The sequence below is a fragment of the Lepidochelys kempii genome, chromosome 3 (assembly GCF_965140265.1).
Source record: "Lepidochelys kempii isolate rLepKem1 chromosome 3, rLepKem1.hap2, whole genome shotgun sequence".
Lineage (NCBI taxonomy): Eukaryota > Metazoa > Chordata > Testudines > Cheloniidae > Lepidochelys > Lepidochelys kempii.
Genome location: NC_133258.1, coordinates 208,224,208 through 208,246,771, shown reverse-complemented (window position 1 = coordinate 208,246,771; position 22,564 = coordinate 208,224,208). Strand labels below are relative to the sequence as shown.

Sequence of the window (22,564 nt, the reverse complement as noted above, 5' to 3'; positions counted from 1 at the left end):
TTTAATCCATTTCCTTGCCACTGCAGGGACCTGGGGCACATCAGTCCCTCCTAGTCTCTGCCAGTGGCACATAATAGTCTAGTCTCCTGTGAGCTGTAATACTTTGGTCTAATTTCAGTTGTTGAGCTTAATGTGCAGGTGCTGGGTGTGGTTAATGGCCTGTGATCTACAGGCAGTCAGGCTAGAATTCTGGTGGTTCCTTTTGGCCTTAAACTCTATCTCCTCTGTCTGTTACATAGACATTAATAGGCGGGTGGGGTGGGGTGACAGGATAACAAATGGAATAGGAGGTGTGTGATTCTTAGCAATGGTCCCAGCACACCACCTGTCCAGCCATTATCACAGTGTAGTTTGTGATGTACATCATGGCAAAAGTGAGTCTGGGGAAGGGACATGGAAGAGGATACAATGGTGGCTTTACGGATTTCAACTGAGAGCTTTTCCCCCTGGTAAGGGACAGCGTAGGACAGAGTGTCAGAATGCTTGTCAGAGATGGGGGTGATCAAAACGGGCACTGGTGGAATGAAGGGCAGAACTGACTGTGCATACAGTAACAGACTGGATAGGTGGGGAGGGCTAAATTATGGAAGGTTTTGTAAGTACGGACAAGAAGTATGTGTTTGTGATGGGAGAAGGTGAGCCAGTGGATGGACTTTAAAAGGGGAGTGATATAGTCAGAACATGGAAGATGATCTTGGCAGCTGCGTTTTGAATGGGTTTGAGAAGGAGAGGGGGCAAGTACTGAGCCAGAGAGAAGGAGGAAAGAGCAGTGGTCAATGCATGAGACGATTAAGGCTCAGAAAACGGTTTCGGCTGTGTGGGCAGAGAGGGAAGGACAGATGTTGTACAGGAAGAAGTGGTTAGATTTAGGCACAGCTTGGATATAGGGGTGAAAAGAGACAGTGAAATCCAAGATGAAGCCACATCTACCATTTTACAGAAGGGGAAATTGAGGCACAGAGTCAGCAACAAATTATTTATATAATAGCATAAGAGTATGGTCTGAAGTAAGTACTCCACTTTGGAAGAAACAATCAATTGCACATACAAAATGGGAAAGGACTGCCTAGGAAGGAGTACTGTGGAAAGGGATCTGGCTGTCACAGTGTAACACTGTTGCAAAAAAGCAAATATAATTCTGGGATATTTCAGCAGGAGTGTTGTACACAAGAAGTAACTCTTCCACTCTAGTCCATGCAGATTTAAGCCTCGGCTGGAGTACTGTGTCCAGTTCTGGGTGTCATATTTCAGGAAAGATGTGGACAAATTGGAGAAAGTCTAGAGCATCAAAAATTATGAAAGGTCTAGAAAACATGACCTATGAGGGAAGACTGAAAAGAACTGGGTTTCTTTAGTCTGGAAAAGAACAGACCATGGGGCGGGGGGCGGGGAGGGAAGAGGAGAACAGTTTTCCAATACATAAAAGGTTGTTACAAGAAGGAAGGTGATAAATGGTTCTCCATAACCTCTGAGGATAGGACAAAAAGCAACAGGCTTAAATTGCAGCAAGGGAGCTTTAGGTTGGACATTAGGAAGCACTTCCTATCAGGGTAGTTAAGCACTGGAACAAAACTGCCTAGGGAGGTTGTGGAATCCCCATCATTGGAGGTTTTTAAGAACAGGTTAGACAAACACCTGTAAGGAATGGTCCAGTTATTAGGAGTCCTGTCTTGAGTGCAGGGGACTGGACTAGCTGACCTACTGAGGTCCCTTCCAGTCCTACACTTTTATAATTCTGTGACTTGCCCAAGGTCACACTGAGTGGGTGGCAGAGCTGATAAGTCACCAGAGTTCCAAGCGCCCAACTCAGAGCTGCATCCTCTAGGCCAATTGTTCTTGTACCATTGGACATAGGAGGGGTAGAAGTACAATAGCAGTAAGATTTCATTATAACGACACTGATGATAGCAACGAATGTGCTACACTAAGTACCTGAGTTCTAGAGGAGGTGCATTAGGTCTTTCAGACTGACTCCTATTGCTCAGGCCAAGGGTGCCCAACCTCCAGCCCACCAGAGCATTTCATACGACCCGTGGCCTGCCTCAACACAATTTACTAATGGCAGATTTATTAGCATTTTGGCATCATGTTTACATCTTTTTAGTTTACACGAGAGTGTGAATAGACAATACCGTACATAGAAACAACCTATCTAAATATATATGAAACAAGAGAACTTAAAAAAATATAAATCAATACAGGTTACTTTAAATCTTATTAAAATATGTGGAAGCTGTTTGGCCCGAACAAGGTTGTGCTTAGGTTTATGTGGCCCTCTTGTGTAATAAGGTTGGGCACTGCGGCCATACACAGTCCCAATAGGGACCACTGGTAATTTTTCTGTGTGGCACCCCAGGTTCTGATCAGGTACATGATCCCATCTGTTTCAGCTCTGCCCGTCCATTCACAAATCCTGCTTCTCTTGGCCATCAGAGTGTTGTTGCTGAAGTTCCTCCTGTTTGACATACTGATCACCTGCAGCTTCCTCTTCAAAGGGTAAGACTCCATAATGCAGGGAAACTGTGGAGCACAAGGGGTTTCTAGTCATGGCATCTAGTCGCTAGGAAGCTGAAATAACTTCAGAAGTTATTAAACTGTCAACGACAATTAATAAAAATAATGAAGTGACTTAGAAGGCCGCCATTTTGCAGAACACCATTCTGGGAATGCAACTCCGAGCTGAATGTATGGGTAAGGAAGAGACTTTCAGAGATGTGCTTTGGGTTCATTCAGAAACTGGTTTGATCGCTGCTAGGTCCTGGTTCCTATTCTGACTTTCCTTTAATCTTGGAATGGCTCCTTCCCCTGGAGTAGGAATTGCACCAACCTGGGTCTCCAGGTGGGAAGTACCAATAAAATGGGCAAGATGCTAGAAGGAGAAAAACAGGCAGAGGCAGAGCTGGTCAGGATGTGTGAATTGCCTCAGGGAGGCCAGTCCCTCCACAAGATCTTCTGCAGCCTCAGTCACTGCATCACCTCCATAACTACATGGACATGCTGGTCCGCACTAGTTAATTCCCCTTCCTCCTTCACCCCCCACCTGTCTCCAGCTTCCCTTCACCCAACCCAGCTCTCCTCCTGTCTCCATCTTCTGTCTCTTCTTCCCAATCTTTGTCTGCCCCTCCTCCTTGTATGCAGTGTAGATGTAGCTGTGTAGGTCCTAGGATATTAGAGAGACAAGGTGAGTAAAGTTTTAGATCTTTGAGGTGCTATACCCCATTTGGTGGAACTTAATGCAGCATTGGATCGGAACTGTTGTCCCCTAGAAGTCAGAGGAGGGTTGCTGGGCAACCACTTCTCTCAGAAGACATAGGGGATGCTGTTGCCAGAGCTGCTCCGAGCTCACTAGCGGAACCAGGGGCTGCCGTATGTGCCTGCAGCATTGATTGCACTGCAGTTTCCACACTCCAGCACTGGCTCTGCACCCAGTGGTTATGAATGCTAATTTATTAGCCAATCCCACAAACCACAGAGAGCCTGATTTGCAGAGGTGCTGAGCCCACAACAGGGTTTGTGGGTGCTCTGCACATCTAAAAGCCAAGTCATCCTGTGCATTATCCTCTTGCTAGGGTGAGAGCTCTCTGCTGAATGTTGTAGCTTGGCAAGACATCATCCATCCTGGGCAGTGATGATTTGCTGCTGCTCTCCACAGCACATTCTCAGGTCAGCCAGCCTTATAAAGCAGCAGACCTGAGAAGAGCAAGTAAAGACTGGAAAGCAGAGACACGATGGAAAGTGTTCCCTGCCCTCTACTATCCTCACCTCCTCACACCGTTTCATCTCCTTTCAGGGGACGCCAAGCCCTACCGCTGAATTCTGCAAATAGTTCATCTGCTCAGGCTTGGTTCAGCAACGGAGAATCAGCCTCGCTTGTCAGCATGGAGAGCAGACCGAGGCAGAGACTGAGTTGGACAGAGTTAGTGACTGGAGCCAGCCATCCCAGGGGTAGCAGAGACAGAGCTTCCCACACCATTTCCTTCCACCTTCCACCCATCTGAGCTAGAGCAAATCAAATGACCCACTAGCAACTGTCCGCACAGTGGGACTTGGGGCAGTTTACAAGGTGTTGCGCTTGGTTTGCTCACCTCTCTGTCCGCTATGCTGATGTCAGCCAGGACACGACCCATGATAGGCATGTACCATGTGCAGAACAGATGGTCCCAAGCTGGACCAAAGTGTAGAACAGAAGACAACAAACCTAGGCTAATGGCATACCAGCCCAAGTGTTGAGTTGGGCGTGGACCCAGGTTTCCCTCTTGGTCACCTGTTCTAATTTTTATTTGTTTGTTTTTTATTGATGTCTTACTGGGTAAACTGCACAGTTTGCAGAGGAGTATGGCGTTCACAGGCTGCAGCAATGTACTTCATCTACTAGCAACAGTGATACAGGGCTCATCTCCAGCACCCTACTTGTGAGCGCCAGGAAACACCTTGTTGGTAAAGAAAATCCTTTTCTGGGCAAAGAGATCAGTTTGCTCTCAGAGTCAGCACCCAGGGAAATTCACTTCAGAAGAAGTCCTGTGGCTTTTTGGGTCTACAATTTTTTTAAAAAACAGAACATTTTGACTTTTGACATTTTTTTAAACCAGATAAACTATTTGTTGAATTCAGCCTGAATTCAGCAAATAGTTTTGGACCCCCAAAAATGCATTTTGTGGTGAAAAAACAGTATGTTGAAAAAAAATGTGCCCAGCTCTACCCTTCACACAGAACTAAAATCAGATCATGACCAGAACCACATACAGTCTGAAACTCTTCCAATCCCGGAGTGGAGTTGTTTCTCTCTAGATCAGCAACTTCTTCCTGCGCGGTTTCCTTTTTTGTATCCGAGTGAAGCTGCTCCAGTTCCAACACCTGAGGGAGCTGCTCAAAGGCTCCCCCTTCTCAGGTAGGCACTGCCTATTTTTATAAGGGAAATCAGAACTTGGGAAAACCCTTTTGGGTCCAAAGGGATCTATTCTGCCTGTTGAAGAGGAATTTGCTCAGCATGTAGAGGAATGAGGAGAAAGAAAACCCTAGCCTATTTTATAAACAATTATAATAAATTCAAACCCATACAGTATGGCCTCATGTATGTGTGTCTGAGTGTTTCTGTAGGTGTGTGCACAGACTGCAGTGACAGCACACCCCAACCCAGCCCTCTGTCCATAACTCTTGCAGCCAGCATTTCTGGCTCTCTCAGGCACTTTTGGGCACTGAAAAGAGAATAATACATTCACAGGCTCCGGCAGCCCCAGAGAAGGGTGCCTTGGGCATGGAATGAGGTTGAGGACTGGACATGGAGAGGGCAGGGGCAAAAGGTGTGGAGAGGGGAATGAGATGGGGAGGAAGAGGGGCAGATGGCTCAAGCACTCAGGCCACTCAGAAGCCACCTACAACCTTTTAAGGTTGAATGGACAGAAAGCTGGAATTGTTATGCAAATTTAATAATTGCATATTTAATTGGTATAATTTGCATACATGAGACCAAGCACTATATTTGCAAATAAAAGAACTGCACAGACTATCCCCACTACCTCCTAGATCATTCTAGGAGAGAGGTGGATAGGAGCAGAGGGTTGGGCAGGCTGTCTAGGGTCAGGGCAGATAGGAGCAGAGGTGTGGGGGTGGGGTGTCAAGATGGATGGGCAGAAGGGACAGGGGCTGGGCAAAGGGGTGGACTGGGCAGGCTGCGGGGGTGGGGGGGAAGGGTTGTACCCACTGTGCTCTCTTGCCTCTACACTGGACATGCCCTAGGCTCTGTGAGTCCCAACTGGCTAGTCTGTGACTATCCTAGGGCAGTGGTTTATAAATTTTCTAGGTTATGTACCCCCTTTCCAAATAATGTAGTCTATCACGTACCGCTATCTGAGATAGGGTCATAATATACTTATGAAAACAGAAAAAAGTCTGTAAGGGATAACATGATGCAAAAATGCACAAGCCCTGGAGTGTGTTGTCCCGGATAAAATTGTTCGTTATAATAACTGTATCATATATACCTTCACTTTGGATCAAAGTAGTCCCTCAAACAAGTTTCTAGTTGTTCTAAACATTAAACTGGAAGTTTCCATGGTCATTTTATTGTAATTAATTAAAATTAATGAAGCCTCCATGCTGGTCTCAATCACTCAGACATAACCCATGTTAGCCTGTTTGTGACTAAGCATTTAAAAATGCCAATCATGTATTTTTGTTGATAATAAAAAGATACAGAAAAGGAGGCAAAGAAAAGTTCACTATCCATACATTTCTACAGCTAACCTCAATAATACGAAAATATATTATTGGCATTTTTAAATTCTTGATGACTAATGTACAGTACTTATTGATGTTAAGAAAAAAAAATATAATGCTTACCTATCAGTGTGATGGATGTCCTTGCTTTTTATCACACAAATCACTGATGGCAGGGAAAATTGGAGAGAGCTTCACTCACAAGTCATTTTCAGCATTTAATCTCTGAGGATACTTTGTCTCGATCGCTATGAGGGCAGAGAATCCAGTCTCACAAAAGTATGTTGTGGAGAAGGGCATCAGAAACTTGACAGCTCGTTTTGACAGGTATGGGTAATCTTTCATCCTTTGCACCCAGAAGTCTGCCAAAGGTTTGCATGCAAATTCTAATTTAAGACCACTGTCACGAGAGATCTAAAAGTTTCTCCTGCTCATGCACTGGCAGAGGAGGAACTGGGAGAGATTCAGGCACCTTAAAGGGATTGCATATCCAGGAATTTGCATTGTCCATTTTGGGGAAATACTTTCTTAGTTGTTTGGTAAGTTGTTGCAAGTGTTCCATAATGTCAGCTTTCACACTCTCATGTAACAGCATATTGTAATTTGTTGCAAGAAATTCTTGCAGTGTTGGAAAGCAGTCAATCACATTTCTCTTTAAGCAACTATCCCAAAATAGTAGTTTCTTAATCATGGATTCGATTTTGTCTTGTGTTTAGAAAATAGTGGTGCTTAAGCCCTGAAGGCCAAAATTGAGCTCGTTGAGGCAAGAAAAAATGTCTGCCAAGTAGGCTAATCGCTGAAGCCAGGCAGCATCTTCCAAACAAGATGACAGTGCAAAGGGGTAGTGATCAGTGAAAAAAAATTGAAGCTCGCTGTGCAGCTCAAAGAGTCATGTCAGCACTTTGCCACACGACAGCCAGCGAAGCTCAGTGTGCATTAGTAGCGGCAAATGGTCATTTCCCGTTTTCATTACAGGGTAGCAAAAATTCTTGAATTTAGACACTGACCCTTAATGAAGTTAACCATTTTGACAGCATCAGACAACACTGACATTAAGTTTTCAGGCATTTTTTGGGAAGCTAGGGCCTCTCTATGGATGCTGCAGTGCACCCATGTGGCTTCTGTTGCTACAGCCTTGATGTGAACCACGACTCCACTGTGCTTTCCTATAATTGATTTTGTCCCATCAGTAGAAATCCCTACACAGTGGGACCAGTCAATTCTATTCTCACTCATGAAGTTATCAAGCAGTAGAAAAAATCTCTTCTCCTGTTGTTTGGATAGGCAGGGAATGACAAAAGAGAAAGTCTTCATGTATGGTACTTTCATACATATAAGGAACATAAAGCAAAAGATTAGCTAGGCTGTCTAAATCCGTGGACTTGTCTAATTGCAAAGAATAATAGTCACTGTTCCTAACCCAATTCACAAGCTGAGAAAGAACATTTTCAGCCATATCGGCAATGCAGTGTGACAGTGTCATTGGAGAGGGGTATGGAATCAAGCTTTTTTTTTTTCTGCTTTTTCACTGAGCATGCACTTCCCCACGGCCTTCACAGCAGGTATAAGGAAATCTTCTGTAATAGCGTGTGGTTCTCCAGTTTTAGCCACTCTGTAACTCATGAAGTGTGAAGCTCGAAGTGCATTCACATTTTCCACGCAAGAATTCGATGGCAGGATTTTATTGCTTTTTAGCGCTTCCAGTTTGCGATTGAAAAACTGAGCTGGTTTGTCTTTAAATTGATTGTGTTTAGTCTCTAGATGCTGGCGAAGAAGGGACGGTTTAAGAGTGCTGTTTGCACCGCACAGGACACGCTGTGGCTGAGGATATCCAGCGGCCCCAGTCCACGTAAATCCAAGGTCAACGTAGCTTTCATCAAACTTGCATTTTTTGACGCCCTTTCTGTGCCCTGCTCTTGCTTCCCAGGCTGCACTTGTACCTCACGCCTGGCCTGCGTGGGCACAGCCAACAGCCGTGGGGGAATCAGCTGAAACTGCGGTGGCGCGGGGCTGGTGCCGGTGTGTTGCCCGTTTTGCTGGTGTCCCAGGCGTGGGCCAGCGAGCCACGTTTTCTCTCGGAACCGGGAGCCTCACACCCCGGCCTCGGCCCCCCGAGGGCGGCCCCAGCGGGTGAGGAGGCGGCCAAGGCGGCGTGCCTGGCGCTACCCAGGCAGGAAGGACCTGCGTGCCAGGGCGGCTGCCGGTTCAGCGGGCAGGAGAGTAAAGAAAACAGAACAGGAGGCCTCGCGGCACCTCGGAGACGAACACTTTTATTTGAGCATCAGCTTTCGTGGGCTACAGCCCGCTTCGTGGGCGACTAAAGCTGCCCGAGCGGGCTCAGTGAAACGCGCTGCCCGCCATTACAGGGGTTTCCTCCTCCTCCACCCCCTGACTGGAGCTGGGGGTACACAGCCCGAGACGCCATTTCGGGAGAGCGGGGGAGGGGCACCCTGGAGCCCCCCCCTCACCGGCCCGGAGCCCGCCCCCGCCCGGAAGTCGCCCCGCCCCGCCCCGCCCCGCCCCGGCGCGGACCCCGGTCCGCAGCTCTGAGGAGACCGCGACGCTCTGACTCCCGCCGCTCCTGGAGACAGAGACGCCGAAGCAGTTAGAAGCCTCCTCATTGGTTGAGCTGGCAGCGGAGCTTCCTGCCTCCCCCATTGGCTGGCCGAACCCGGGCTGGTCGCTCCTCGCCTGGCCATTGGCCGGACTTTGACACGCTCGGCGCTGTGATTGGGCGCGCTGCTGTCGTTATAGTGACGCTATGCGGGGGGGGGGGAGAAAGGAACGTTCGCGGAAGTGAGTGTGGCGGGGCCGCCTGTCCAAAGCGCGCGCGCGTCCCTCGTGGGGCTCCCCCAGCGCGGCTGCCCCCCCCCGCCCCGCCGCCATGGCCGAGGCGGGCCCCGCCGCCTGCCTGCTGCTGCTGCTGCTCCCGCTGCTGCTGAGCCCGGCCCCGGCCGCTGGGGCCGCCGCCGACGACACCGAGTGGGTCCGGCTGCCCAGCAAGTGCGAGGGTGAGAGACTGGCGGGGGGGGTGGAAGGAGGTCGGGGGCGCTGACGGCGGAGGTGCGGGAAGTCGGGGGGTCTGGGGGAGGTCAGGGGGCTGAGGGTGGGGGAAGTCACGGGCACTGAGGGGTCTGGGAGGGGGTTGAGGAGGAGAGTGGGGCACTGAGGGGTCTGGGGGAGGTCGGGGGGGTCTGGGGGAGGTCAGGGGGCTGAGGGTGGGGGAAGTCGGGGGGGTCTGGGGGAGGTCGGGGGGCTGAGGGTGGGGGAAGTCGGGGGGGTCTGGGGGAGGTCGGGGGCACTGAGGGGTCTGGGAGGGGGTTGAGGAGGAGAGTGGGGCACTGAGGGGTCTGGGGGAGGTCAGGGGGCTGAGGGTGGGGGAAGTCGGGGGGTCTGGGGGAGGTCGGGGGGCTGAGGGTGGGGGAAGTCGGGGGGGTCTGGGGGAGGTCGGGGGCACTGAGGGGTCTGGGAGGGGGTTGAGGAGGAGAGTGGGGCACTGAGGACTCTGGGGGAGGTAAGGGGGCTGAGGGTGGGGGAAGTCGGGGGGGTCTGGGGGAGGTCGGGGGCACTGAGGGGTCTGGGAGGGGGTGAGGAGGAGAGTGGGGCACTGAGGGGTCTGGGAGGGGGTCAGGGGGCTGAGGGTGGGGGAAGTCGGGGGGGTCTGGGGAGGTCAGGGGGCTGAGGGTGGGGGAAGTCGGGGGGGTCTGGGGAGGTCAGGGGGCTGAGGGTGGGGGAAGTCGGGGGGTCTGGGGGAGGTCGGGGGCACTGAGGGGTCTGGGAGGGTGTTGAGGGGGAGGAGGAGAGTGAGGTACTGAGGGCTCTGGGGGAGGTCAGGGGGCTGAGGGTGGGGGAAGTCGGGGGGGTCTGGGGGAGGTCGGGGGGCTGAGGGTGGGGGAAGTCGGGGGGGTCTGGGGGAGGTCGGGGGCACTGAGGGGTCTGGGAGGGGGTCAGGGGGCTGAGGGTGGGGGAAGTCGGGGGGGTCTGGGGAGGTCAGGGGGCTGAGGGTGGGGGAAGTCGGGGGGTCTGGGGGAGGTCGGGGGCACTGAGGGGTCTGGGAGGGTGTTGAGGGGGAGGAGGAGAGTGAGGTACTGAGGGCTCTGGGGGAGGTCAGGGGGCTGAGGGTGGGGGAAGTCGGGGGGGGTCTGGGGGAGGTCGGGGGCACTGAGGGGTCTGGGAGGGGGTGAGGAGGAGAGTGGGGCACTGAGGGGTCTGGGAGGGGGGTGAGGAGGAGAGTGGGGTACTGAGGGGTCTGGGGGAGGTCAGGGGGCTGAGGGTGGGGGAAGTCGGGGGGGTCTGGGGGAGGTCGGGGGCACTGAGGGGTCTGGGAGGGGGTGAGGAGGAGAGTGGGGCACTGAGGGGTCTGGGAGGGGGGTCAGGGGGCTGAGGGTGGGGGAAGTCGGGGGGGTCTGGGGAGGTCAGGGGGCTGAGGGTGGGGGAAGTCGGGGGGGTCTGGGGAGGTCAGGGGGCTGAGGGTGGGGGAAGTCGGGGGGTCTGGGGGAGGTCGGGGGCACTGAGGGGTCTGGGAGGGTGTTGAGGGGGAGGAGGAGAGTGAGGTACTGAGGGCTCTGGGGGAGGTCAGGGGGCTGAGGGTGGGGGAAGTCGGGGGGGGTCTGGGGGAGGTCGGGGGCACTGAGGGGTCTGGGAGGGGGTGAGGAGGAGAGTGGGGCACTGAGGGGTCTGGGAGGGGGGTGAGGAGGAGAGTGGGGTACTGAGGGGTCTGGGGGAGGTCAGGGGGCTGAGGGTGGGGGAAGTCGGGGGCACGGAGGGATCTGGGAGGGGGCTTAGGGGTGTGGTGCTGAGGGGGAGGAGGGTGGGGGGGCTGAGGGGCACTGGGGGGACTGGGGGAGGTCGGGGGGCTGAGAATGGGGGAAGTCACGGGCACTGAGGGGTCTGGGAGGGGGTTGAGGGGGAGGAGGAGAGTGGGGTACTGAAGGGTCTGGGGGAAGTCGGGGGCACGGAGGGATGGGGTGTTGAGTGGGACCGAAGGGTCTGGGGGAGGTTGGGGTGCTGACGGTGGGGATGGGGAAGTCTGGGCATCTGGGGGGTGGAGGAGGTTGAGGGATCTGGGGGAGGTCAGGGAAGGAGGGTGGGAGAAGTTGGGGACACTGAGGGATCTGGGAGGGGGTGCTGAGGGATCTGGGGGAGGTCAGGGGGCTGAGGGGTGGGGTGCTCAGGAGGAGGCTAAGGGTGGGGCTGGGGGAGGCAGGGCGAGTGATAGGAGGTAGCAGAGCACGGATAATGGACCCATGTAGATGCTGTAGAGGCAGGACAAGCAATCTGATAGGGTGAAGGGGTCCATGGTATCCCAGGCAGCCCTGGAGGAAAGGAGGACAGCAGTTTCCATGCTGACAGTTGTGGCTTCTGGTGATTTCTCCAAGTTTCTCTCACTGTGGTTCATAGAGGCACGTTTCCTGTGGTGGGTGGGGAGAAGGCCCAGTGAGAAAAGGGAACTGCTACTTCTTGTTCCAGTGGTCATGGCTCACATTGTCAGATGTTTGGGGGCGGGGGGGTGTTCTACCATGCAAGGCATTTAAGCAAGAAAGTAAAGGAGAGACCTAACTATTGAAAAAATCCCATGCCTCTGCTGGTGATTGAGGAGAGGGACAAATAGGAATAATAGATTCTGGGGGGTAAGTGTGTGGGGGAGAAGCAGGCCAAAGTATGTATGGTGATGGGGGAAGCAGTGGAGGATGTGGTGTGAAATATCTAGAGATGGGTGAACTGCTTGCTCTGGGTGATGCAGCAGTTCTGGTGCCCCCACTGACTTGAGTGTCTCTTGGTTAGTAGTTGCACAATAGTTCACTAATTTCTCAACCAAAAAACTCTGGAATAAAAACTCCTTCTCCCAAATACAGTAGCTGGGGTGTCTGGTTTTGTGTGTTGTCTTGTCTATTAAATAATTATAGCGTGTGTTCCCTGAAAACAAGCTCCACGAGGACCCTTTAGTTAGTCATACTTAACTCCAAGCATCTGCTTTTAAAATAGCCCTGCTTGCTGGAAATGGCCTATTCATACCTAAAGCAGGCAAGACCCTTAGGAGGGCAGTACAGTTCAGTGCACCCACTAACCTGCTTCTCTTCTCCAGTGTGCAAGTATGTGGCAGTAGAACTGAAATCTGCCTTTGAGGAAACCGGGAAGACAAAGGAGGTGATTGACACACAGTATGGCTTTTTGGGCGGAAAGGGGTCTGGAATCAAGTACACGCAATCGTAAGTGAATCAATCAGTGACATCCGCTCAGTGGCCCTCTTTGCTGCTCCTCTGGATTAATAAATATCTCCACAAAGAGCACTCACAAGCAGGGGGTGACCTGGCCACCTACCACACTTGGGGGCAAAGGTTGCTTATCCCTTCTCCAGAGTTATTCGTGTTGGCAAGATATGATGGATGTTGAGTCCCTAGCAGGGTTTGATGCAGTGGTACCGCTCCACTAGTTACCAAGAATTGCAGATCCAAAGCGAAGTCACGGGGGGTGGTTTGAGCGTAGCCTTGCTGCCCAGTCCTAACTCGGGACCTCTGTCACCTGCAGCAAGCTGTACGGAGATTCTGCTTCTAGCTTTCTCCAGCACTCTGACAATTCTGTGGCAGCTTCATTTACATTTTGAAAGTAGGTTTTTAATTAATTTTAATACATGTATCAGTCCAATGAGCTTGGGTCACTGCTGCTAAATTCCATTTATCTTGTGCTCTCCCAACACGCTCAGTTGTCAGTGCGCCTCAGATATCTGCATTGTAGAAATTGTCATACAAAAGTGGGGTTTCTGTAAGCTGAGGAGGGGACAATTGTGGCTTTGGGCACCTGGGATTGTAGGATAACCATATGAGCTGGATTTTTTTGCTATTGTGGTCAAGGATGAAGTAGTAGCCTAAATTGGAATTTAAATAATTGTCATTCAACTCCAGAGTTAACATGTCACCGTGAGATCAGTGGTGTGCTCCCTTAGACCTGCTTCAGACTCTGCCCGCTTGGGCAAACCTCACTGCACCAGTTACATTCAGTTCACGTTTTCAAGTTTTTCTAGCCCTCACAGTTGAGAAGGAAAGAGAGCCTTTCATGGACCCTCTTCTGTCAGAGGTAGGGCGGTGCCAGTCATCATTGCTGTTAATCTCAATTTTTGTCAAGGCAGTTAGCTCCTCTTGGGGCTGTGCACAGAGACAGTTTGAGTTGAGGCTTAAGCAAGATATCTGCCTGCTTCTTAGGTGTTGTGCACAGGGAACCCACTACGCTGCTGCTCAGGGATCTGTACTGGCTGGCAGTATGTTTCTGGGTGTGGTTCAAAGTAGTGACTCTAACCTACAGAGCCCTGAATGACGTGGGCCACCTGTCTCACCCTCTGTGACCTTGTTGTGCCACAATCAGCAGACATGGAACCCCTGAAGTGTAAATGGGGAAGAGGCTCTTCAAAGGATGCTCTCTGAGGGCCTGTTGACTTTGGAAATAGCTTCCCCACAGCCTGGCTTTGTGAACTTCCAGTCATGCTGCAAAACCCACCTGTCTCGGAGGGGGTGGGGATGCTGATAAATGGACCGGGTTTGTCCAATGTGGGCAGTCATTGCTTCAGGATCACTTGGCAGCTTATATTCCTGTTGGAGGAGGCAGTTCAATTAGTGTGGGAAGGTATTCATTTTTTAATTGAATGTAATTGTTTTTCAAGACACAGTTAGCTCAATCTAGTCACTTTAAGAACTCCAGGGACATTACCTGCCCCTGAAGTATGTCTGCATTGGAGCTAACTCTGATCAAGCTAGCGTGCTAAAAACAGCTGCCCCAAAGATGATCCTGTCCGAGACCCTAGGTGTGTACTCAGGGCAGCTAGCCTGCCGCTGCCATCATGGCTACACTTCTATTTTTACTATGCTAGCTCAATCAGAGCTATCGAGCTTGACATTACATTTCCAGCTGCAGTACAGACAGACCCTGAATCCCCCTTGCCTACTTCTGATGGTTTTACAACTGCACTCTTCTCTTTAAATGTTTTTCTCCCTGGCCATTATGAGGAAATACAGACACAAAGAGAAGAAACTGGCTATGGTGAAACAGTAAGGCTGCTGTGTACACATGGTGTGTGCTGCACACAAAGGAAACAGTTTTCATTTGCCCTGGTTACAGGTTTTACAAATAACAATAGTGGGTAAACAACTTCAGGCACCAGTGAGATATTGTAAGTTGATGGGGCCCTTTAATTTGTGTCTGGTACCTAGAGTATAAGATTAGGGATGTACGTTAAGTTTGAGCCCTCAAGATTGCAAAGATGATCTGCCAAACATGAATTGCTTGAGTCTACAGCAGGCAGCTCCAGCCTGTTGCTCAGAGCTTTCCCGTGCACTGGATGAGACACTGGTGGTTTCACAGCTACTATTCAGACCTTTGATGGCAAAAATGCCCCTTCTAATGTTAGTTCCGTTCTGCTGCTGCTTGGCAAAGCTCTGGGCAGGAGTAGAGGCTGGCGCTAGCAACATGGGATATGGACCAGAAAGTGAAGGCTGTGATGGGGGTTATGCAGCAGACACACCTTCTCCCCGCACCTCCCTTGCAGTAGCCAGGAGTCTCGGGGAGAGGAGTGAAGTAGTGTAGACCCCTTGCAGTTGCCAGGAAGCCGTGATGGAGGAGCCCATCCCTCTTTCAATAGCCAGGTGGAGGTAGGGGGAGCTCAGGGGTGGAGCCCCCACCCCTTTACAGTAGCCAGGGGCTGTGGAGGTAAGAGGCGGCATCTTTTCCCTTCTGGCACTTGGAGGGAGGCAGGCAGTGGAGTTCCAGTTGATTAGACACCTATCCTCAAGAGGCTGATACCTTCTGAAAGGTGGGGCCTCTAAGCTGGCCCAGGGTCAGCAAGCTGGTGGAAATCCCAGCAGCTGCAGAGACTAGCCATTGCCCCAGCCCCTTCATCTTGTTCCCATCTCTAGCCAGTGGGCTTAGTCCTCGAACTAGAATTTTTCTAGCCCTGTTAATGGACTGTAGCCTTTCTCAGGGAGCAGTACTAAATCCTTCCCCGTTTCACCAGCTTCTCCTCTGGGCAGGGATATCCGATTGATCGAGGTGACAGAGACCATCTGCAAGAGGCTGTTGGACTATAACCTGCACAAAGAGAGAACTGGCAGTAACAGGTTTGCAAAGGTTTGTACTGTTGCTTGTTCCCTTTCACTGGAGCTTTAGTCAGATGCCCCTAGGCCTTGCCTTGCCAAGAGCATCCATGTTTGCGTCCTTGGTCTGCATCTGCAAAACAGACTTCCCAGGTATAGAAGTAGCCTCTCTCCCTCCCTCAACTTGTTAGTGTAACCTTCTCTCCATGGCCTTGCTGGTGGGTTGCATGCAACCCAGAATCCTGGTGGGGAGGTGTAGCAGACCTGTTCTCATGGGTGGAGTGGGGAGGTGCTCAGGAAGCCTCCTAGTGTAATGGGTATGTACTGAGTGGCTTCTTCCGCCTCTGGTTTGGGATCAGGTACAGATTAACAATTCCATTTTAAAAGTGTAGGTCGAGATCGCTAACTGCCCAGGTAAACGTGCTGCTCCAGTAATGTTAAAGCTAAGGATAGTCCCATCCTCTTGACTGCCCCTTGTGTGTTTGCGTTGTGGCTTTGCACCTGCCACGGTTTCAAGGGAAACAGTGTGATCTGCTATCAGTGTGGCAGGGAAAGCTGTGAAACCATGACTCTTGGAAGGTCTGTGCACAAGGGGGCAGAGCGTCCCAGAGAACCCTTTGGGTTTGGTTGAGTTTGCCTTTCACAAAGACACTTTGTGCAGTCTCAGGGCTGGGCCCAGGGATCATGCCTGTGATGGAAGAGGCAGGGTTCTGTAGAGACTATATCAGTCCAGAGAATGAGCTGGGGCTTTAGCAATGGGAAAGCAAGGCTTCCCTTTCCAAAGGACTGTGGTACTGCTATGCCCTAGAGTCAATCCCCACTGTGACTTTAGGCGTTTACAGTCAGGCCTGTCCCTTTAGCGTTCCCCTCTCCCTCTCCGCTCACATCTGAGTCCTGCTACTGCTTCCTCTGGAACGCTGCTGGAATCCAGCCTTTTCTGCCTATTCGGACAGCCAAGCCTCATCATGGGCTGCCATGGACTGCATCCTCCTTGCTACCCACATTGCACCAGCCATTTGAAACAGGGCTGCTTGGACCATCTTCCCTGGCCATCACTCACACTGTCACCCTTCTATGAGTCCCTCCCCTGACTCCACATCAAGAGCAAGCTGCTTGACCCTTTAGGCCCTCCCACCTCCACTTCGCCAGGGATGTGGCCTCTTCCTCTGGCTTGTCTGCTCCTCATGCATAGAATGCCCTCCCCAAACTGAACCAGACAGCCACTGTCCTCTCCTCCTTCAAGTCCTGCATCTAGAACCACTCGCACCAGGACGCTGACAAGGAATCCGCCACCGTGTTTGGCGCCTCGGGGGCAGATGAGGAAAGTCCATGTTCATTCAGTCATGGAAGCACAAACTTTGAACAAGTATCATAGCCTTCCCCCTGCCCACCTCCTCCTCAGGCTGGTCATCTTTGGTGGCATGTTCTTCATGGCCGGGACTGTCTGTCAAGCAACAAGCGTGTTGGGGTCCCAGTCCAGCTGGAGCTGCTGGATGCCATAGAGAGGGATGTGCGGGGGGCAGCAGATAAGGCCAGGCTTTCACACCCTCCTGAGAAGTGAGCAGGCTGCTCAGCCACTTGCCCCTGAGGCTTCTCCCTTCATGCTGCCCTGGTGCCATGACTCCTGGTGCTGCACCCCCTCTTCTGCAGGGCTCTGAGCTGGCTCCCATGTAGGGGAGCTGTATGAGAGTTCCCCTCTCTCCCTGAGTACAAGCGTCGTGCGTGTGGAACTGGGATTCTGCCTCTTCCCGAAGGTGGGATCACTCACATTACTGTGTCTCCTTAGGGAATGTCGGAGACGTTTGAAACCCTGCACAACCTGGTGCACAAGGGGGTGAAAGTGGTGATGGACATCCCCTATGAGCTGTGGAACGAGACCTCTGCTGAAGTGGCTGACCTCAAGAAGCAGGTACTGCCCGTGCGGTAGCACAATGTCGCTGGGGGCACTAGCGTGGAGGGCAGTAATGGCTGGGAGGCCTGGGATGCAGAGTGGGGGAGATCTGGGAAGACTGGCTCAGGCTGGGTGTGGGTATCGTACTCCAAGAGTTCACTGCAGAGTATGAGCTGCCCCTCTTTGGCAAGCTCGTCCTGGAGCTGCGCTTGCTCCTCATGTTGGAAGGGGCCCTGGGAGTGGGGTTAGTAGGGAAGGTCTCCTGGTGCTGGACTGTGCTTTCTCTCTGCACTAGTGTGATGTGCTGGTGGAGGAATTCGAAGACGTGATCGAGGACTGGTACAGGCATCACCAGAAGGAGGACCTGGCTCAGTTTCTCTGTGCGAACCATGTGCTGAAAGGGAAAGACACAAGTGAGTTTGACCTCTGCTTGGAGGCCAATGCCCCCTTGTATTTGCTGAGGCAGCACACGTGCTCCAGTGCCAGAGTGATGGGTGCAGCAGAGGAGCATTGAAATGCCGTCTCTGTGTGAGCAGGAAGGGGGCGTGGGGTGGGGAGAGGAAACCTGACCGCCTCACTGCTCCCTTTTCTCCATGATGTCATACCTGCAGGCTGCCTGGCAGAGCAGTGGGCCAGCAAGAAGGGAGATGTAGCAACCACAGGGGAGAATAAGACAAAGAAAAAGGGTGGCAAGAACAAGAAGGCAGCAGAGAAGAAAAAGAAAAACAAGGAGAAGGTCGAGGAAGCAAAAAGCCACCTGGCCCCAAATGTTCAAAGGAGCCCTGAGGAGGAGGGGGATATCCAGCCAAAGGCTCCCCTTGCGCACAGCCCAGCTGATGAGCTATAGTCTCTCGGACTCTGCATGCCAATTTGCAGCCCATGGTAGGGACAGCGGACGCTCTGGACAGGTGGGATATTGGATGCGCTCTGGGCATTGCAACAGCCAGTTGCCTCACAAGATGGTGACCCCTTATTTACTGAAGGGAAATAAATGAGAACTCTTCCAACTTATTGCTCCAAGGGCAGCAGCCTGTTCCTGCTGGGTGGAGATCTCAGCCAGTCACGCCGTAGCTAGTCAGCATTACCATGAGCAGTGGTACCACGTGGATCACAGCAGCTGGCAGAGACCCCTGCACACGCAGGGCAGCTGGGCTGGACAGGAGATGCCTCCTGAGTACATGGAGCTTGTTAAACTCCCCTTAGTGCTCCCTAGACAATACAGATCCTGCCTTCAGCGGGAGAGACCTGCTGCCTCTTGCCCAGCGTGGTATGGAAGTGGGAGAAAGGAGGCTGGTTTGCTCACAGAGGAGCCTCTGGCTTTTGCCTACAGCTGCCCTTGGGGCAGGGAACTTGGCAGTGGCTTGGAAGGAGAGTGGCTTCTGCGTGGCCAGCCTGGTGGGTTTCCCACTGAGCGTGCTGGGGTCCCACAATGAGTTATCCTCCTGCTCTGCAAGCGTGCTGTCCACTCCTCTCCTGTAATACCATTCCACTCAGGAGCAGCCACTCCAGCTTCCTGGAAGCCTGTGGCTCCTGCTGTTGCTGCAGAGAGGACCCTTCCCCCCTCTGCTAATGTCCTGTTTCATTTGGTCTAGCGTGTGCTCTCTGTACTAGCTTTCACTCTCCCTGCTGCACTGTGGACAGCAGCTCCTTGCTTTGCAAGGAGAGGATCACTTGTATTTTATGCAGTTCTTTGCTACCTGTTGGTGGTTTCTCTTAAAGTGCCAGTAGATATTAACACTCTCCCTGTGGGGTGCGGGAGCAAGACCCACTACGGCCTGCAGTGACACCCGGATAACTCTGAATGCAGTCTTCGTTCCTCTTGCACGTGCCCAAGAGCCTCCCATCAGCTCTAACACTCATCAAAGCATGTGGGGACCCCAGCCTGGGAGTGGGGTTAGGTCTGGTCCAGTCCAGCCGGGCTGACCTGTGATCTCGGCACTGCAGCTCAGTGAGTCAGATGTCAGTGCACTGAGGTGGCTGCTCTGCTAGAATTAGGTATGTTCCTGAGTGCTCTTTCGTCTCACCGGCTCCGTCATGTGTCATGGAATATTCCTAGGTAGTGAGAGACTCATCGGTCTTACGTTGCTTTTCAGGCTAGTGAGCAACTGTTGGTTCCCCAGGCAGGTCACCATACTCCAGGCACCAGCAATTCCAACTCTTGCCACTTTATCACAGGTCTCCTGGTATTTGTGTGTGTGTGTGTTTTGTGTTTTGTATTTTTTTTACAACCTCCGCTCGTGGCGTCATGGGATTATGTGAGAATCTCAGCTTTAGAATGAAGCTGTTTCTAGCCCTCTTGGCTACAGGGGACAGCTTGAAAGTGTCACCAGAGTGTTACCTAAAAGGCTCAGAAGTCAGAGAGAACCCCAAATGTGTGGTTTAAAAAAAAAATAAATAAATTCTTGTGGGGCTGTTGGGGGCTAGACCCTGGGTTCTGAATGTAGGGGGTTGGCCCTGCCATTTAGACGCAGCACAAGAGGCACAATTGGAAGGAAGCTTAGAATTATTTTTAAGCAAGGCAGTTTTACACCACTTCCTGCTGTGGAGTAATGCAATAGAGTGACTTCAGTGGGAGGGGGGTGGGTCGGTATGACTGGGCATGGGTGACGGAGAGGAATGAATGAGACTATCTGGCGTGACAAGTTTTTGTCCTTTCAGTTTTGTTCTATTGTAACTGCTGGAGTTGCCGCAACTATACGTTGGAATCTTTGTTACTGCAAGCAAGGGACTTGGCATTTTTGGCATTCCAGTTAGCGAAACTGGCCTGAAGCAGCTAAGAGCCTCATGGCCTCCAGCCCTTGCTCTTCTGGAAGGTTATCCTCTGATCACCTTTGTCCTTCTCTCTTCCCCATACAGTCCTCCTTTACAGGTAGTAATGAGCTCTGCAATGGCAGAACCTCTGCCTTTCACCTACTGGGACAGCTGCTACGCCTGTTAATGCTGCCCCTACCAGGCCTACACTAGACGCTTCCAGCACCGACTTCAGCTCTGGGAGTGCTAGCAGAGGCTAGAGCCCTCCTGGAGATGGGCCCAAGGCGGCCAGTGGCCTTGATTAGACTTTCTGAGCAGGCTTAGACAGGGCATTATGTGACAGTGTTAAAAACACCAGCGGGCTATCAACATGAGGGCTCCTAACCCCTGTGGAATCTGTCCTGAGTGTAAACAGCTCCTTGGAGACAGGAGCACCTCCCAGATCACCAGCACCATTCCTCCAGCACAGCGAGAGGGGCTGGGTATGCCATACAGACCCCGGCATGTACACAGCAGTGAGATGCGGCAAAGCAACCCTTGCCTCTACATTTCCCAGCTCTTCTCCCACTCCGTGGCAATGTAAGACAGTGAAGTGCAGCACCCACGCAGTGAGAAGCAGAGAGATCAGAAGAAAATGCTCTGTGGGCCTTCAGTAGATACAACCCTCCAGTAAAGCTGCTGCTGGAACATCCTAACAAGAGACTCCAGCTCTTCCACAGATACTGGCTTATTGCTTTGTTTCTGACCCAAGCCTTTCACCCCTGTGTTCTAGGTACTTGTCTGGCCTTGAGCCCAGTTCCAGGTGAGGTTGCTGAGCCCAAGGTGAGGCTCCTGGTGTTTGTTTGCACATTGTGTTTGATTCCCCTAGTGCTTTGCACTGGAAGGAGTGTTTGCTGCTTTGGCCAAGATACAGCAGAAGTCTAGTGTTCTTCCCTGCCTGCTGCTTAGCAGGGGTGATCGACCAGTTCTGCTCTGCTGCTGTTGTTCCTGAGTCCACATAGTTGTTTACGTAATTGCAGCTGAAGCCTTTCTGTATGGGTTTGTGCCAATGAGTGTGGCGCAATAGGGCAGGCCCTTGCCAGGTGCAGCTCAATGACCCAATGACTGAGGGGGAGACAAAGCCCAGGTCCAAGCCAGAGTGACTGCAACCATTGAGATGTCCAGAGATTGCATGCAGAGGTCTGGAATAGGAGCATGGGAGTTTCTCAAATGAACAGGAATATTAAGACTCCTTATCAAGAGCACTGCAGTAGACTGGGTCTGCCCCAGGAACGATGCAGAGATAGCATCTAGCTGACTTCAGAGCAAACCCCAAGGAATACAAACCCCTGTGCTGAACAGAGGGAACCTGCCTTTGACAGAGACCCAAATCCGTCTGTTACACGGTGGCAGCATTGAGATAGCTCAGAGAGGCTGCAGGGTTTCCATATGTGGGCATGGCAGTGAGCTGGTGCATGCACAGGGCAGGGAAGGTGCAGAAGCTTTTTTATGTCCTACCCGACACAGGACAGTCAGGCCCTATTTGCAGTTGAGAACAGTGAGGTGCTGAGCCAAAGAGGGTGATGGTACCATCCTAGTCCTCTCCGGGCTGGGCTGGATTACAGAACCCAGCCAGTGGGGACAGAGCAGTAGCTGATAGCCCTTCCCTATGGTGCTCTTATTAACCTCTCATTTTTCTTCCCTGCCTCCCCAGAGGGCTAGGTTTTAGATGAGCAGTTGTATCTTAAATGTCTAGGGCCCTGTTGGCTCAATAGCCAATGGTCTTGTGTAGACAGTGGCCTGTGATCCTATGTGAATCTGGTTAATGGTCACATAGTTTCACCCTGAATTCACTCTTGTGTGCTATTTGCAGTTATTTTTTAAATAAACTCCAAGTCTGTTAACGGTTTGTTTGTCCTGTTTCCTAAGTATATTAACCCATCCCACCTTCTCTTTCTCTCTCCTCCCAGCTGGAATTTAACCTTAATCCATGTTTATCTCAAACATTAGGCAGCTACAGTTGTGATGCCAAGAGAACAAAGGTCTGAACTTCAGGTCAGAAAGGGGCACCTACTCTGAATTATGGGGATGAAGAGGTGCAGTGGTCAGATGCCAGAATCCTCTGTGTTTCTGGAGTCAAACCCCTTCTTTCTAGATCTGTGGACAGTAGCATTGTGTATAGGAATCTGACTCGTAGTTTCCTGTGGGGTGTACGAATTGACACTGATCTAGCGAATTGATTGTAGGGTCAGTGTGAGATACTTGCTAAATCTTCCCCTCATACAACATAATGAAGAACGCTAATGTGAATTGGACAACTGGGAGATAATGTGCAAACAGAAGTTTCCAGAAGTGGGACTCTCTGAAGTGTGAGTCTGAGTTGGCTGAAAGCTGTAAACACAAAGAATGGCAAATTAAAAGGGAAAAGCAAAATTGACCAGCCCTCCTCCTGATGATCTATATCTCAGGGGAGTAACCCCTGTGTACTTCACACCTTGCTACAGTGGGCCAAGAAATGGAAATCTCTTCCCAGGGGAAATGGTATTTTGGGAGAAAAGTCTGAAATAGGGACACAAAGTTCCTCCCCCCGTGTGTGTGACACCCTGTATAGCACACACACACCCTGTATTCCCCTCCACTTGTTCCC

The 22,564-nt window shown here is 51.7% G+C and overlaps 1 protein-coding gene across 2 annotated transcripts; it reads left to right on the top strand.

The window, feature by feature from the left end:
• The first annotated feature begins 8,986 nt into the window (after window positions 1-8,986).
• Window positions 8,987-21,821, top strand: CNPY3 (canopy FGF signaling regulator 3). 2 transcript variants are annotated; one of them, XM_073339887.1, is made up of 6 exons: window positions 8,987-9,227; window positions 12,302-12,425; window positions 15,234-15,330; window positions 17,083-17,205; window positions 17,483-17,600; window positions 17,799-21,821. In XM_073339887.1, the coding sequence occupies exons 1-6, from the start codon at window positions 9,101-9,103 to the stop codon at window positions 18,032-18,034; spliced, it is 825 nt and encodes a 274-aa protein (XP_073195988.1). In that variant the 5' UTR covers window positions 8,987-9,100; the 3' UTR covers window positions 18,035-21,821. The 2 variants fall into 2 exon arrangements, with proteins under 2 accessions (XP_073195988.1, XP_073195989.1); XM_073339888.1 differs by having other exon boundaries at window positions 9,143-9,227; window positions 15,218-15,330.
• Window positions 21,822-22,564: the final 743 nt, after the last annotated feature.

Excerpts from the sequence above, each read along its gene's own strand:
- CNPY3 (XM_073339887.1), top strand. The coding sequence starts at position 9,101 with ATGGCCGAGGCGGGCCCCGCCGCCTGCCTGCTGCTGCTGCTGCTCCCG. Across the intron at positions 9,228-12,301 it reads GCTGCCCAGCAAGTGCGAGG|TGTGCAAGTATGTGGCAGTA; the intron begins GTGAGAGACTGG and ends TCTCTTCTCCAG. Across the intron at positions 17,601-17,798 it reads GCTGAAAGGGAAAGACACAA|GCTGCCTGGCAGAGCAGTGG; the intron begins GTGAGTTTGACC and ends TCATACCTGCAG.